This window comes from Procambarus clarkii, chromosome 90, assembly GCF_040958095.1.
Source record: "Procambarus clarkii isolate CNS0578487 chromosome 90, FALCON_Pclarkii_2.0, whole genome shotgun sequence".
NCBI classification, from domain to species: domain Eukaryota; kingdom Metazoa; phylum Arthropoda; class Malacostraca; order Decapoda; family Cambaridae; genus Procambarus; species Procambarus clarkii.
This window is the reverse complement of record NC_091239.1, coordinates 9,024,911-9,040,829: the sequence shown is the minus strand read 5'-3', so window position 1 is coordinate 9,040,829 and position 15,919 is coordinate 9,024,911. Positions and strand designations below refer to the sequence as shown.

At 49.4% G+C, this 15,919-nt stretch overlaps 1 protein-coding gene across 4 annotated transcripts in view; it reads left to right on the top strand.

The window, feature by feature from the left end:
* LOC123746526 (dual specificity tyrosine-phosphorylation-regulated kinase mbk-2) overlaps window positions 1-15,919 on the top strand; it is a 205,957-nt gene that overhangs the window by 157,428 nt on the left and 32,610 nt on the right. For 3 of the 4 annotated variants that reach the window (XM_069318309.1, XM_069318311.1, XM_069318310.1), the window contains 2 exons: window positions 4,800-4,910; window positions 13,715-14,054. In XM_069318309.1, the coding sequence (XP_069174410.1) occupies window positions 4,800-4,910; window positions 13,715-14,054 (451 nt within the window). The remainder of the gene's footprint in view (window positions 1-4,799; window positions 4,911-13,714; window positions 14,055-15,919) is intronic. The other variant, XM_069318312.1, reaches the window with a different exon arrangement.

The following is a 15,919-nucleotide window of genomic DNA, read 5'->3' as shown; positions in this document are numbered from 1 at the left end:
AGTAGAACAACTCCCAGAACCCCATCAACCAGGTATATGTGGGCCTGCGGGCCGCTCCAAGCACCAGCCTGGTGGACCAAACTCTCACAAGTCAAGCCTGGCCTCGGGCCGGGCTTGGGCAGTAGAACAACTCCCAGAACCCCATCAACCAGGTATATGTGGGCCTGCGGGCCGCTCCAAGCAACAGCCTGGTGGACCAAACTCTCACAAGTCAAGCCTGGCCTCGGGCCGGGCTTGGGGAGTAGAAGAACTCCCAGAACCCCATCAACCAGGTATATGTGGGCCTGCGGGCCGCTCCAAGCAACAGCCTGGTGGACCAAACTCTCACAAGTCAAGCCTGGCCTCGGGCCGGGCTTGGGGAGTAGAAGAACTCCCAGAACCCCATCAACCAGGTATATGTGGGCCTGCGGGCCGCTCCAAGCAACAGCCTGGTGGACCAAACTCTCACAAGTCAAGCCTGGCCTCGGGCCGGGCTTGGGGAGTAGAAGAACTCCCAGAACCCCATCAACCAGGTATATGTGGGCCTGCGGGCCGCTCCAAGCACCAGCCTGGTGGACCAAACTCTCACAAGTCAAGCCTGGCCTCGGGCCGGGCTTGGGGAGTAGAAGAACTCCCAGAACCCCATCAACCAGGTATATGTGGGCCTGCGGGCCGCTCCAAGCACCAGCCTGGTGGACCAAACTCTCACAAGTCAAGCCTGGCCTCGGGCCGGGCTTGGGGAGTAGAAGAACTCCCAGAACCCCATCAACCAGGTATATGTGGGCCTGCGGGCCGCTCCAAGCACCAGCCTGGTGGACCAAACTCTCACAAGTCAAGCCTGGCCTCGGGCCGGGCTTGGGGAGTAGAAGAACTCCCAGAACCCCATCAACCAGGTATATGTGGGCCTGCGGGCCGCTCCAAGCACCAGCCTGGTGGACCAAACTCTCACAAGTCAAGCCTGGCCTCGGGCCGGGCTTGGGCAGTAGAACAACTCCCAGAACCCCATCAACCAGGTATATGTGGGCCTGCGGGCCGCTCCAAGCAACAGCCTGGTGGACCAAACTCTCACAAGTCAAGCCTGGCCTCGGGCCGGGCTTGGGGAGTAGAAGAACTCCCAGAACCCCATCAACCAGGTATATGTGGGCCTGCGGGCCGCTCCAAGCACCAGCCTGGTGGACCAAACTCTCACAAGTCAAGCCGGGCCTCGGGCCGGGCTTGGGGAGTAGAAGAACTCCCAGAACCCCATCAACCAGGTATATGTGGGCCTGCGGGCCGCTCCAAGCAACAGCCTGGTGGACCAAACTCTCACAAGTCAAGCCTGGCCTCGGGCCGGGCTTGGGGAGTAGAAGAACTCCCAGAACCCCATCAACCAGGTATATGTGGGCCTGCGGGCCGCTCCAAGCACCAGCCTGGTGGACCAAACTCTCACAAGTCAAGCCTGGCCTCGGGCCGGGCTTGGGGAGTAGAAGAACTCCCAGAACCCCATCAACCAGGTATATGTGGGCCTGCGGGCCGCTCCAAGCAACAGCCTGGTGGACCAAACTCTCACAAGTCAAGCCTGGCCTCGGGCCGGGCTTGGGGAGTAGAACAACTCCCAGAACCCCATCAACCAGGTATATGTGGGCCTGCGGGCCGCTCCAAGCAACAGCCTGGTGGACCAAACTCTCACAAGTCAAGCCTGGCCTCGGGCCGGGCTTGGGCAGTAGAACAACTCCCAGAACCCCATCAACCAGGTATATGTGGGCCTGCGGGCCGCTCCAAGCAACAGCCTGGTGGACCAAACTCTCACAAGTCAAGCCTGGCCTCGGGCCGGGCTTGGGGAGTAGAACAACTCCCAGAACCCCATCAACCAGGTATATGTGGGCCTGCGGGCCGCTCCCAGCAACAGCCTGGTGGACCAAACTCTCACAAGTCAAGCCTGGCCTCGGGCCGGGCTTGGGGAGTAGAACAACTCCCAGAACCCCACCAACCAGGTATATGTGGGCCTGCGGGCCGCTCCAAGCAACAGCCTGGTGGACCAAACTCTCACAAGTCGAGCCTGGCCTCGGGCCGGGCTTGGGGAGTAGAACAACTCCCAGAACCCCATCAACCAGGTATATGTGGGCCTGCGGGCCGCTCCCAGCAACAGCCTGGTGGACCAAACTCTCACAAGTCGAGCCTGGCCTCGGGCCGGGCTTGGGCAGTAGAAGAACTCCCAGAACGCCATCAACCAGGTATCAAGCAGGTAGAGCTCACAGAGTACGTCAGGGGTTAAGTTGAGTACTTACATGTTAAACCTTCGCAGTGTACCAATTTGTAATCTCAAGTGACCTCTCCTAGTTATTGAAATGTGGCAGTGTTGAATCGTAGACTTTTGATCTCATTTTAATATATTCCTTTTCTGATCCTGCTCACAGAGTTTGCACCTGGAGTGCTCAGGATTGGGAGATCCGTCACCTGTAGCCACCTGCCACAGGTAACAGTAGCTACCTGCCACAGGTAACGGTAACCCAACCTGATCCTGGCAACCACTGTGTCGCACAGTCTGGTCCACGTTTTATCCTGCCCATAATCATAGGTTTCAAATCTGAACAAATCATACTAGCACACTACATCACCGAATACCAAGTTATCAGACCATTCAAACGGTGAGGTACCTCTGACGCTTTGAAATGACTTAATTCACTCGTGTTTCTTTATATACTACAGCGATAGTTAGCCAGTGCAGACTACTTCTCACATGCCTCTGTATGACTAACCATCCTGTGTGATGGGGATTTTTAGCACCACGTAGCTAGCTTTTTGACACACTGTACTCCCCTTCATATAGTCTAGGGCAGCTGCACAAATGCACATGTACCTAAATATGCTAATATAAAAAATCCTATTTGAACACATGGACCTGTATGATAAGCTATCGTGCGAGATGGATGTTTAGCAGCACATAGCTAGTTGTTAACGCGCTGTACACCGCTTCATATAGCCTGTGCAAATGTGGGTGGACGCTAATGTGCCTGCTGGCCCGTGGGACTTGGTCTTAGGCCCTTGGGTCTTAGGCCCTTGGGTCTTAGGCCCTTGGGTCTTGGGGCCCTTGGGTCTTGAGGCCCTTGGGTTTTGGGGCCCCTTGGGTCTTGGGGCCCGTGGGACTTGGTCTTAGGCCTTTAGGTCTTGGAGCCCCTTGGGTCTTGGTCTAAGACCCTTGGGTCTTGGTCTTAGACCCTTGGGTCTTGGTCTTAGACCCTTGGATCTTGGTCTAAGACCCTTGGGTCTTGGTCTAAGACCCTTGGGTCTTGGTGTAAGACCCTTGGGTCTTGGTCTAAGACCCTTGGGTCTTGGTCTAAGACCCTTGGGTCTTGGTCTAAGACCCTTGGGTCTTGGTGTAAGACCCTTGGGTCTAAGACCCTTGGGTCTTGGGTCTAAGACCCTTGGGTCTAAGACCCTTGGGTCTTGGGTCTTAGACCCTTGGGTCTTGGGGGGCCCGTGGGCCCGCTGGCTGTATATACAAAACACACACACTGCCTGTAACAGTCCAAGGCTAAACACCCAAGCTAGACGGACTTGGTGAACGATAACAAACCCGTTAAGATTGTATGCCAACTGACCAAACACCTTTTGACTTGTCTCAGTTACTAACCATCTCCCACGAAGGGCTACTGTATAGTACTCTCTCATTGTTCAGTCCACCTGTGTTGTTCCGCCTCGTGTTGATCTGGATCTGCTTCTCAAACTTTTCGAAACCATATAAGGTACCATATAAGCTGTATAAGGCACCATATAAGCCATATTAGGCACCATATAAGGTACCATATCTTCACATGGCCTCTTGCCCTGTCACTACATGATGTGGGGAGGGAGGGAGGGAGAGAGACAGACAGAGACACACAGACAGAGACACACAGACAGAGACACACAGACAGAGACACACAGACAGAGACACACAGACAGAGACACACAGACAGAGACAGAGAGCGCTCCTGAAATTCCTAGTGATCTATGCAAGAGACGGCTCTCTCCTTGCATATACCAGACTGTGTGGGAACTTTTAATGTGTCGTGGAACTATTGGAGGCCGCTTTGTTACCCTCTACACTTGTGCCTATGAATATATCATTGCAGGCGAGGAGTCACAATAACGTGGCTGAAGTATGTTAACCAGACCACACACTAGAAGGTGAAGGGACGACGACGTTTCGCTCCGTCCTGGACCATTCTCAAATCGACTTGAGAATGGTCCAGGACGGACCGAAGCGTCGTCGTCCCTTCACTTTTGAGTCTCCATTAACTATGTTACTGCGACAGGTTCTGCTGTTTACTGCTTCCTTCAATGCTTGCAATAGTTAAAACTGTTTAGGTTTCCTTAGAGAGAACTACGGGCTCACCATAGCCCGTGCTACTTGAAACTTTTTGTTCCAGGTAGCGAATCTTTAACAACAACAAATCCTTACAGAAGCATTCCAAGTATGTCATTATACCGCCTTAATTGTTTATATTATTATATATTAAGTTCACTTAGTGCTGTAAGAAAAAATATATTCTTCCCAACCACTTGGGCTGGACGGAAGAGCGACGGTCTCGCTTCATGCAGGTCGGCGTTCAATCCCCGACCGTCTAAGTGATTGGGCACCATCTCCTCCGTCCAATCCTAAATCCTTTTCCTCGTATCCCTTCCAAGCGCTACACAATCATAATATCTTAATGCTTTCTGCTGATCAATACCTTAGATCTTAAAAGATGTATTTTGTAATCTTATGTGTAGAATACAGCAAGAGTGACCTGTAGAGGGGGTGCTAGGTGCTTGTATTGTATTGTATGTTGCTGTAGCCTTGCTTGTTGTATCCACAGAGCCCTGCACACCACAAGGACTCCTCTTTACACAAGCTGGGGCGCTCTGCTACTTCCTCTAGACCTCCGCTCTCCAGCAAGCTTAGACAAAATGGTCTCATCACAGCGCAGGTAGAGTACATATTGCTGTAGAGTACATAGTGCTGTAGAGTACACATCACTGTTCTATACGAGTCCCACTGTCACACGTCTCCATCTATGGGCATTTGGGGCCAGATTCACGAAGCAGTTACGCAAGCACTTACGAACGTGTACATCTTTCCTCAATCTTTGACGGCTTTGGTTACATTTATTAAACAGTTTACAAGCATGAAAACTTGCCAGTCAACTGTTGTTATTGTTATAAACAGCCTCCTGGTGCTTCGGAGTTCATTAACTGTTTAATAATTGTAAACAAAGCCGCCAAAGATTGAGAAAAGATGGACAGGTTCGTAAGTGCTTGCGTAACTGCTTCGTGAATCTGGCCCCCAGGCAGGTGGCACTCAGCCTTGTCCAGAGACCAAGGGTGACCTCCGAGGAAGACCTTGATATATATACCATTGTCAGGGAGGGACCACGAGGCTAAAAATATTATTCAGATGCTGACCAAAATAGTCTACATGACCGGTGTGTATAGCGAGGTAGCGACCAGGGGGGGGGGGGGGGGGGGGGGTGGGGGTGGGGGGAGACGACCCCCAGGGGTGGGGGGGAGTGAGGGGAGACGGCCTTCCAGGGGGGGTGGAGGGGGGGGACAGCGTGTCTCCCCTCTCCACTTGCCTTAAGTGTTTGGGCACAACTTGAACTATTTTAGACTCGTACTCCTCCACACTTCCGTTTGTCTGTTACACGCTAAGTGGGTCTCTCTCTCTCTCTCTCTCTGACTCTGTCTCTCTCTCTCTCTCTCTCTCTCCCTCTCTCCCCCTCTCTCTCCCCCCTCTCCCCCTCTCTCTCCCCTCTCTCTCCCCTCTCTCTCCCTCTCTCCCTCTCTCTCCCCCCCTCTCTCTCTCTCTCTCTCTCTCTCTCTCTCTCTCTCTCTCTCTCTCTCTCTCTCTCTCTCTCTCTCTCTCTCTCTCTCTCTCCCCCCTCTCCCTCCCCCCCCACCTTCAGTGATTTAAAGGGGTCAGGTTCGTTCCACACAGCATTAGAACTCCAACAAGGTCTGCTGGCCTGGGGTATGATGGTCTGCTGGCCTGGGGTATGATGGTCTGCTGGCCTGGGGTATGATGGTCTGCTGGCCTGGGGTATGCTAGTCTGCTGGCCTGGGGTATGGTGATGTATTCAAATTGAATTTATAAATCATTATGTCACGGAAATAAATTAGACATTTACCCTTTAGGAAATTTACAAAATCTGCCTATTGGACCTAATGCAACTTGGTTCCTTGCAGCCACGTCCAATAGTCTGGTTGATCAGACCACAATCCAGGAGGCCTAGTAAGAGACCGGGCCGCAGGGACGCTGATCCCTGGAACCAGCAACATGGTGGTAATGAGACAGGCTAAAGAAATAAGTACAGAATTTATAGAATAGTGAACGCATTCGGGGGAAAGCACCAAGCCATTACGACTATATAGCACCGCCGATTGAACGCCGACCTGCATGAAGCGAGACCGTCGCTCTACCGTCCAGTCCAGCCAGAGAGAGTTCAAGCAACCCACATAACCTATCGAGGCTGATATATTGAGAACGTCAATAATGCGGTGGTTTAACTTTGATTAATAGGTCATATTTTTAACGGAATGGTTAAATCCATTACAAATGCGACGCATTTGGTGGGATTACAAGGGTCAGATTCACGAAGCAGTTACGCAAGCACTTACGAACCTAGGGCCAGATTCACGAAGCAGTTACGCATGCACTTACGAACGTGTACATCTTTCCTCAATCTTTGACGGCTTTGGTTACATTTATTAAACAGTTTACAAGCATGAAAACTTGCCAATCAACTGTTGTTATTGTTATAAACAGCCTCCTGGTGCTTCGGAGCTCATTAACTGTTTAATAATTGTAAACAAAGCCGCCAAAGATTGAGGAAAGATGTACAGGTTCGTAAGTACTTGCGTAACTGCTTCGTGAATCTGGTCCGAGGTTCGTAAGTGCTTGCGTAACTGCTTCGTGAATCTGGTCCCAGGTTCGTAAGTGCTTGCGTAACTGCTTCGTGAATCTGGTCCCAGGTTCGTAAGTGCTTGCGTAACTGCTTCGTGAATCAGGCCCCAGGGGAGTAGTTTGTTGAAGGCTGGTGTGTGTGCTCCGTAAGAAATGCAACTGTTCTGATTTCGTCACAAACGTACAAACCCAACCAACCCACACACCCTATCGCGGCCGGTGCATGAAAACGTCGATAATGCGGTGCTTTGGTTTGTATTAATACGTCGCTATTTTACCGGAATGGTCAATGCCTCTGACGCCCCTGTGAGCGACAGAACTGTTGTGGCGTCAATGGTGGCCAATGTTGAGGTTATCTTGAGATGATTTCGGGGCTTAGTGTCCCCACGGCCCGGTCCTCGACCAGGCCTCCACCCCCAGGAAGCAGCCCGTGACAGCTGACTAACTCCCAGGTACCTATTTACTGCTAGATAACAGGGGACATCAAGGTGGTTATCTTGAGGTTATTTTGAGATGATTTCGGGGCTTTAGTGTTCCCGCGGCCCGGTCTTCGACCAGTGAAAGAAACTCTACCTATTGTTTCTCTCCGGCGCCCGGGATCGAAGCCGGGACCACAGGATCACGTGTACAGTGTTTTGTCCGCTCGGCCGACCGGCTCCCTTTGGCCAACATGGATAGAGTAGTACGACCTTTAGCCCACTAAGACGATGACCTGGAGAAACCAGGGGCGCACCGCCCCCCCTGGTGTAGCCCCATCACCAGGACACATCCCCCCCCCAATGGGGCAAGGGACAGGGTGGGAGGAGACAGGGGGAAGGGACAGGGGGGACAGGGCGGGGGATGCCTATACATAGCTACACACAATTCATGACTATATGAATATGAATAAGGCGGCTAACCGCCGCTCAAGGGAGATGCCTCACCAAATACACCTCCCCCCCCCTCTCCCCCCTCCCCCCCTCCCCCCCCCTCCCCCCCCCACAAAAGGTATACCGGATATAACACTTCCAACTCTCCATTAAAACAAAAAACAACACAGAAAAAAAGATACAGTGGGCGCCTGCGGGAGGGCCTAGGATGAGGGTTCGATCCCACTGCATAGCCTCGATATTATTCTTATATTTAATTCAAATACATTTCGGTTACACATTTGTAAGTCTTCCTTTTTGTATTGTTGGCGCCATTTGCAGATCTGCTTTGTAATTGGCGCATTTTTTTAGCGAATTTTCTCACAAATGGCCACTGGAGAGTGTTGTTCTACTGTTATCTTGAGATATCTTGAGGTTATCTTGAGATGATTTCGGGGCTTTTAAGTGTCCCTGCACAATATATATTGTGACGTTCTATTAGGCAAAATTCCAGATATGATATCACGTTCTATTAGGCAAAGTTCCAGATATGATATCACGTTCTATTAGGCAAAGTTCCAGATATATCACGTACTATTAGGCAAAATTCCAGATATGATATCACGTTCAGTTATCCCAATGATAATCCAGGTGCGCTTGAAACATTAACAATACGCTTAATGCGTTTTTATAAGAGGGAGAAACATGTTCAAATCTCAGGGCAAGTAGCACGGGCTATGGTGAGCCCGTAACTTACCCGGCACAGGAGCGGGGCAAGTAGCACGGACTATGGTACTAAAGGGCTGTTTTGTAGCTCTTGTGTACGAATGCACATGCACGAAACAGTAGCCGTATGTTCATTAGGTAAATCTGATTAAGAGAACTTAGAAATCCCCAAAAGTTAGTAGACTGGCAAATGATTTTTACAAAGTTAGTAGCTCATTTGCATTTTAAGATTAGCTAGAAACGTGTGAGCATATAGCGATCGTTTAATTTTAATAAGTGATACAATTAATTTTATGAAGTGTTCCTACTGAGCAGAAATTGTTTAATATTAATGTAGAAATTTAGGATTTATATCTAATATATATATATATATATATATATATATATATATATATATATATATATATATATATATATATATATATATATATATATATAACTGAAAACTCACACCCCAGAAGTGACTCGAACCCATACTCCCACAACTGGTATGTACAGGGACGCCTTAATCCGCTTGACCATCACGACCGGACATAAGGAAGTGATAGCCGAGGCTATATGAACCACTTCCCCGCCGGCACTCGGATGGTAATCTTGGGCATAGCATTTTATCAAATCACCTCATTCTTTGGGGCACACGTGAGGAACACAAATGCAAACAAGCCTGAATGGTCCCCAGGACTATATACAACTGAAAACTCACACCCCAGAAGTGACTCGAACCCATACTCCCACAACTGGTATGTACAGGGACGCCTTAATCCGCTTGACCATCACGACCGGACATAAGGAAGTGATAGCCGAGGCTATATGAACCACTTCCCCGCCGGCACTCGGATGGTAATCTTGGGCATAGCATTTTATCAAATCACCTCATTCTTTGGGGCACACGTGAGGAACACAAATGCAAACAAGCCTGAATGGTCCCCAGGACTATATACAACTGAAAACTCACACCCCAGAAGTGACTCGAACCCATACTCCCACAACTGGTATGTACAGGGACGCCTTAATCCGCTTGACCATCACGACCGGACATAAGGAAGTGATAGCCGAGGCTATATGAACCACTTCCCCGCCGGCACTCGGATGGTAATCTTGGGCATAGCATTTTATCAAATCACCTCATTCTTTGGGGCACACGTGAGGAACACAAATGCAAACAAGCCTGAATGGTCCCCAGGACTATATACAACTGAAAACTCACACCCCAGAAGTGACTCGAACCCATACTCCCACAACTGGTATGTACAGGGACGCCTTAATCCGCTTGACCATCACGACCGGACATAAGGAAGTGATAGCCGAGGCTATATGAACCACTTCCCCGCCGGCACTCGGATGGTAATCTTGGGCATAGCATTTTATCAAATCACCTCATTCTTTGGGGCACACGTGAGGAACACAAATGCAAGCAAGCCTGAATGGTCCCCAGGACTATATACAACTGAAAACTCACACCCCAGAAGTGACTCGAACCCATACTCCCACAACTGGTATGTACAGGGACGCCTTAATCCGCTTGACCATCACGACCGGACATAAGGAAGTGATAGCCGAGGCTATATGAACCACTTCCCCGCCGGCACTCGGATGGTAATCTTGGGCATAGCATTTTATCAAATCACCTCATTCTTTGGGGCACACGTGAGGAACACAAATGCAAACAAGCCTGAATGGTCCCCAGGACTATATACAACTGAGATTAAGGCGTCCCTGTACATACCAGTTGTGGGAGTATGGGTTCGAGTCACTTCTGGGGTGTGAGTTTTCAGTTGTATATAGTCCTGGGGACCATTCAGGCTTGTTTGCATTTGTGTTCCTCACGTGTGCCCCAAAGAATGAGGTGATTTGATAAAATGCTATGCCCAAGATTACCATCCGAGTGCCGGCGGGGAAGTGGTTCATATAGCCTCGGCTATCACTTCCTTATGTCCGGTCGTGATGGTCAAGCGGATTAAGGCGTCCCTGTACATACCAGTTGTGGGAGTATGGGTTCGAGTCACTTCTGGGGTGTGAGTTTTCAGTTGTATATAGTCCTGGGGACCATTCAGGCTTGTTTGCATTTGTGTTCCTCACGTGTGCCCCAAAGAATGAGGTGATTTGATAAAATGCTATGCCCAAGATTACCATCCGAGTGCCGGCGGGGAAGTGGTTCATATAGCCTCGGCTATCACTTCCTTATGTCCGGTCGTGATGGTCAAGCGGATTAAGGCGTCCCTGTACATACCAGTTGTGGGAGTATGGGTTCGAGTCACTTCTGGGGTGTGAGTTTTCAGTTGTATATAGTCCTGGGGACCATTCAGGCTTGTTTGCATTTGTGTTCCTCACGTGTGCCCCAAAGAATGAGGTGATTTGATAAAATGCTATGCCCAAGATTACCATCCGAGTGCCGGCGGGGAAGTGGTTCATATAGCCTCGGCTATCACTTCCTTATGTCCGGTCGTGATGGTCAAGCGGATTAAGGCGTCCCTGTACATACCAGTTGTGGGAGTATGGGTTCGAGTCACTTCTGGGGTGTGAGTTTTCAGTTGTATATAGTCCTGGGGACCATTCAGGCTTGTTTGCATTTGTGTTCCTCACGTGTGCCCCAAAGAATGAGGTGATTTGATAAAATGCTATGCCCAAGATTACCATCCGAGTGCCGGCGGGGAAGTGGTTCATATAGCCTCGGCTATCACTTCCTTATGTCCGGTCGTGATGGTCAAGCGGATTAAGGCGTCCCTGTACATACCAGTTGTGGGAGTATGGGTTCGAGTCACTTCTGGGGTGTGAGTTTTCAGTTGTATATAGTCCTGGGGACCATTCAGGCTTGTTTGCATTTGTGTTCCTCACGTGTGCCCCAAAGAATGAGGTGATTTGATAAAATGCTATGCCCAAGATTACCATCCGAGTGCCGGCGGGGAAGTGGTTCATATAGCCTCGGCTATCACTTCCTTATGTCCGGTCGTGATGGTCAAGCGGATTAAGGCGTCCCTGTACATACCAGTTGTGGGAGTATGGGTTCGAGTCACTTCTGGGGTGTGAGTTTTCAGTTGTATATAGTCCTGGGGACCATTCAGGCTTGTTTGCATATATATATATATATATATATATATATATATATATATATATATATATATATATATATATATATATATATATATATATAATATACATAATATGTAATATATATACACAAATCTGTTAATTAAAATCCCTCATGCGTTTGTAGTAACTTTGATTTCGAAAACTAGCATTGAAAGAGTTGATCAAAAGTTTCAGTCACTGACAGGGGTCGTAATTGAAACTGACGCGGCCATTCAGGAAGTTTTTTGGGGGCCACTGGAAAAAAATGTCGTGTTTTTCTGACTTGAGGGAAAGATGTGGCCAGTGTGTGTGTGTGTGTGTGTGTGTGTGTGTGTGTGTGTGTGTGTGTGTGTGTGTGTGTGTGTGTGTGTGTGTGTGTTTTCTCGTAGCAAATTGGACGGTTGATTTCTGTGTGTATTAATGCTTGGAGGGTGTAGGTTTTGGTGTGTTTGTGGGTTGAAATATTGTATTACCACACACACACACACAGTAGTTTTTTCAGTAGTTTCAAAGCGTTATATGACAAAGAGTGCTGGGAAGACGGGACACCACGAGCGTAGCTCTCATCCTGTAACTACACTTAGGTAATTACACTTAGGTAATTACACACACACACACACACACACACACACACACACACACACACACACACACACACACACACACACACACACACACATGGGGTCTGACGGCTGAGTGGACAGCGCTTGGAGTTCGTAGTCCCAGGGTCCGGGTTCAATCCCCGGCGGAGGCGGAAACAAATGGGCAGAGTTTCTTTCACCCTGATATTGTTCACCTAGCAGTAAATAGGTACCAGGGAGTTAGACAGCTGTTACGATCTGCTTCCTGGGTGTGTGTGTGAAAAAAAAATCAGTTGATTGACAGTTGAGAGGCGGGCTCAAAGAGCCAGAGCTCAACCCCCTCAAGCACAACTACGTGAGTACAAGTAGGTGAGTACAAACCCCCCCCCCCCCCTCCATTGGAGCGGTTGCAGCTAAAATCAACTTTCAATTCTGGCGAGGGTAAGAGGCATTTTTATTTTTATTTCAAAGTATATCGAAATAAAAGTTGACTTCTGCACCTTTGGTAAGCCGACCACCACATCTGTTATGCTGTAACTGTGTTCCCGCTGGAGGGACTTGGGAGTTATTATGGCGGGAAACACCAGGGGGCGCATTTTACTCTGTGGTATATGTTGACTACCTGATTTTGGTTAACTGTTTATGTCAGTAGTCATTCTGGCGACTTTTAGCGCGTAGTTGGTGGTCCAGTGTGTCATGGTTCTGGGGTGGTGGTGGTTGGTGGACCACTGTGGCCTGGACGGTAGAGCGACGGTCTCGCTTCCTGCAGGTCGGCGTTCAATCCCCCGATTGAATACATAGCACAATATCTTCCCGGGTGTTATTCAGTGGTCCCACGCTGTTTGAAGCGAGACTATTGGACTCCGACCCTTAACTGTTCGCCTCTGTTCACCCAGCAGTAATTGGGAACCTGGGTGTAAAGCAATGGGTGGATAGTGTTCCAGGGAACACCAGTACGGTGAGGCTTACCATGAGCTATGGGGAGGGAAAGTTGCAAGGCTGCAAGCAGAAGTCTGCTTGCAGCCTTGCAAGCAGGAGTCTGCCTGCCTGCTGTAATCCGCAGAAAAATTGTTTTAATCTCTGCTATAAATGGTATCAAAGGTGTTTATGGTACACATTATGAGGAGTGGTTTGGTTTATTATTTATTTGCTGTGTAATGAAGTACTTGATAGTTATAATAATCCTTTTGAAGTCTCTGTCCTGTCTGTCTCTGTCTCTGTCTCTCTCTCTCTCTCTCTCTCTCTCTCTCTCTCTCTCTCTCTCTCTCTCTCTCTCTCTCTCTCTCTCTCTCTCTCTCTCTCTCTCTCTCTCTCTCTCTCTCTGTCTCTCTCTCTCTCTCTCTCTCTCTCTCTCTCTCTCTCTCTCTCTCTCTCTCTCTCTCTCTCTCTCTCTCTCTCTCTCTCTCTCTCTCTCTCTGTCTCTCTCTGTCTCTCTCTCTCTCTCTCTCTCTCTCTCTCTCTCTCTCTCTCTCTCTCTCTCTCTCTCTCTCTCTCCCTCCCTCCCTCCCTCCCTCCCTCCCTCCCTCCCTCCCTCCCTCCCTCCCTCCCTCCTTGTTGCTTGCCTGTTGCCAAACAGAGCACTAACAGTAAGGTGCATCCGTCCACAGAAGCTGCCGGTGCTGACCAACAAGAGCAACTCATCATCCCGAGTGAACCTGCCGCACGACACCTCCTCCAGGACGGGTCACCACCACCACCACCACCACTCCGACGGCGACGCGGGCGGCGGAGGCAGCAAGAACAGAGACGGAGGAGGAGGAGGAGGCAGTGTAGGAAGCAGCGGGCCGGGTGGGGCGGGCTCCCTGCCCGTCCTGAACAATAATAAGGGTGAGATCAGCAGCGAGTCTCCCAGACAGAGACGACATTCTAGCAGTCGAGCCTCCGCTACTGCCTCTCGGGTCGCTAACGTCTCCACGGAGGGGGACAGTCTACCGCTCACTCCTCAAGGTGAGATCTCTGTCACTAGGGAGGAGGTATATGTGCCTCAAGTCATGATTGGCTCAAGTCATGAAATAATAATGGTAGTAGTGAATGAGTACAGTAATGTGTGTGTGTGTGTGTGTGTGTGTGTGTGTGTGTGTGTGTGTGTGTGTGTGTGTGTGTGTGTGTGTGTGTGTGTGTGTGTGAGAGAGAAGTGGCTAGTAGTGGAAATGCGGACAAAAACGGCTAATGGTCGCCACCGATTGCTGGACCCTTACACACACACACACACACACACACACACACACACACACACACACACACACACACACGCACGCACGCACGCACGTGGAGAGCCATTACACTAGACAAACAACAGTTAGAAAGGGTTGGTCCATGAGCTATCAGATCAATCGTGCTGACAGAAGCAGTTAAAACGCGCTTCGATTCCTTTAAACCACATAAAGTTAACCACTGTTAGATAAGCGCACTTCAAAATGCACCTGTTCACCCAGCAGTAATCACCCTGGTTGTAGATTTATGACGTTCGATAACCTATCCGGTCCTGTTATCTAATAACCATAGGATAACGTCACACCCTAGAAGGTTGTGCTGTATGAAAAGATAAAGGCAGTGCTTCTTTTGTTATCATCATGTCCCTTGTGTTATCATATGTGTAAAAAGCTTGAGTTTTGAGTAGGTGTACCGGGCCACGTGTTTAATGATAACATTGTGCTGTAAGCGACCCCTGGTGGTGACGTCACGGACCACGTGTTTAATGATAACATTGTGCTGTAAGCGACCCCTGGTGGTGACGTCACGGACCACGTGTTTAATGTAAACATTGTGCTGTAGGCGACCCCTGGTGGTGACGTCACGGGCCACGTGTTTAATGTAAACATTGTGGTGACGTCACGGACCACGTGTTTAATGTAAACATTGTGGTGACGTCACGGACCACGTGTTTAATGTAAACATTGTGGTGACGTCACGGACCACGTGTTTAATGTAAACATTGTGGTGACGTCACGGACCACGTGTTTAATGTAAACATTGTGGTGACGTCACGGACCACGTGTTTAATGTAAACATGGTGGTGACGTCACGGGCCACGTGTCTAATGTAAACATGGTGGTGACGTCATGGACCACGTGTCTAATGTAAACACTAATCATTATACATTATTAGTTTGGTTAATCAAAAACATTTTCACATATTTGCCAAAATCATAATAGCATCATAGTTAATCACTATGTCATCCTGTAGCGCAGTAGTCTACGCTCTCGAGTCTCAACCGACTGACCCGGGTTCAATCCCGCAAGACAACAGTAACAGTTTGGCAAGTTTCCTTTCACCTCATGCTCCTGTTCCCCCTAGCAGTAAATAGCTACGCAGAAGTTAGGCCATTTGTGTGTTGCGTCCTGAGGAAGGTTAGTGGTTGTTCTAGCTCTATTGGGGACCGTACACCTGATGCCTCTGTTCACCTAGCAGTAAATAGTTCTCCCAGATGAGAGCAGTAGTGTGAGCCTGTCAACATCTCACAGATCATTGTTTGGAGAACTATTAGTAAAGAGATGAACACAGTGGATGAACACTGGGGGATGAACACAGGGTATGAACACGGGGTGGAGCACACCGCTCCCTCCAACACAACTCTACTAAATATTGTTTAAGTGAACACTTCTGGAGTGTGTCTGAACACGGATCTTTGCCGTGTGTGTGTGCGCGTGTGTGTGCGCGTGTGTGTGCGCGTGTGTGCGCGCGTGTGGGCGTGTGTGGGCGCGTGTGGGCGCGTGGCCGGCCTGGCCACAGTGGAGGTTCCCTAATGTTACATCACCTTTACGAAAGAACTGAATGTTTGATGTATTTTGTATGTTAGACCCGACCACTCT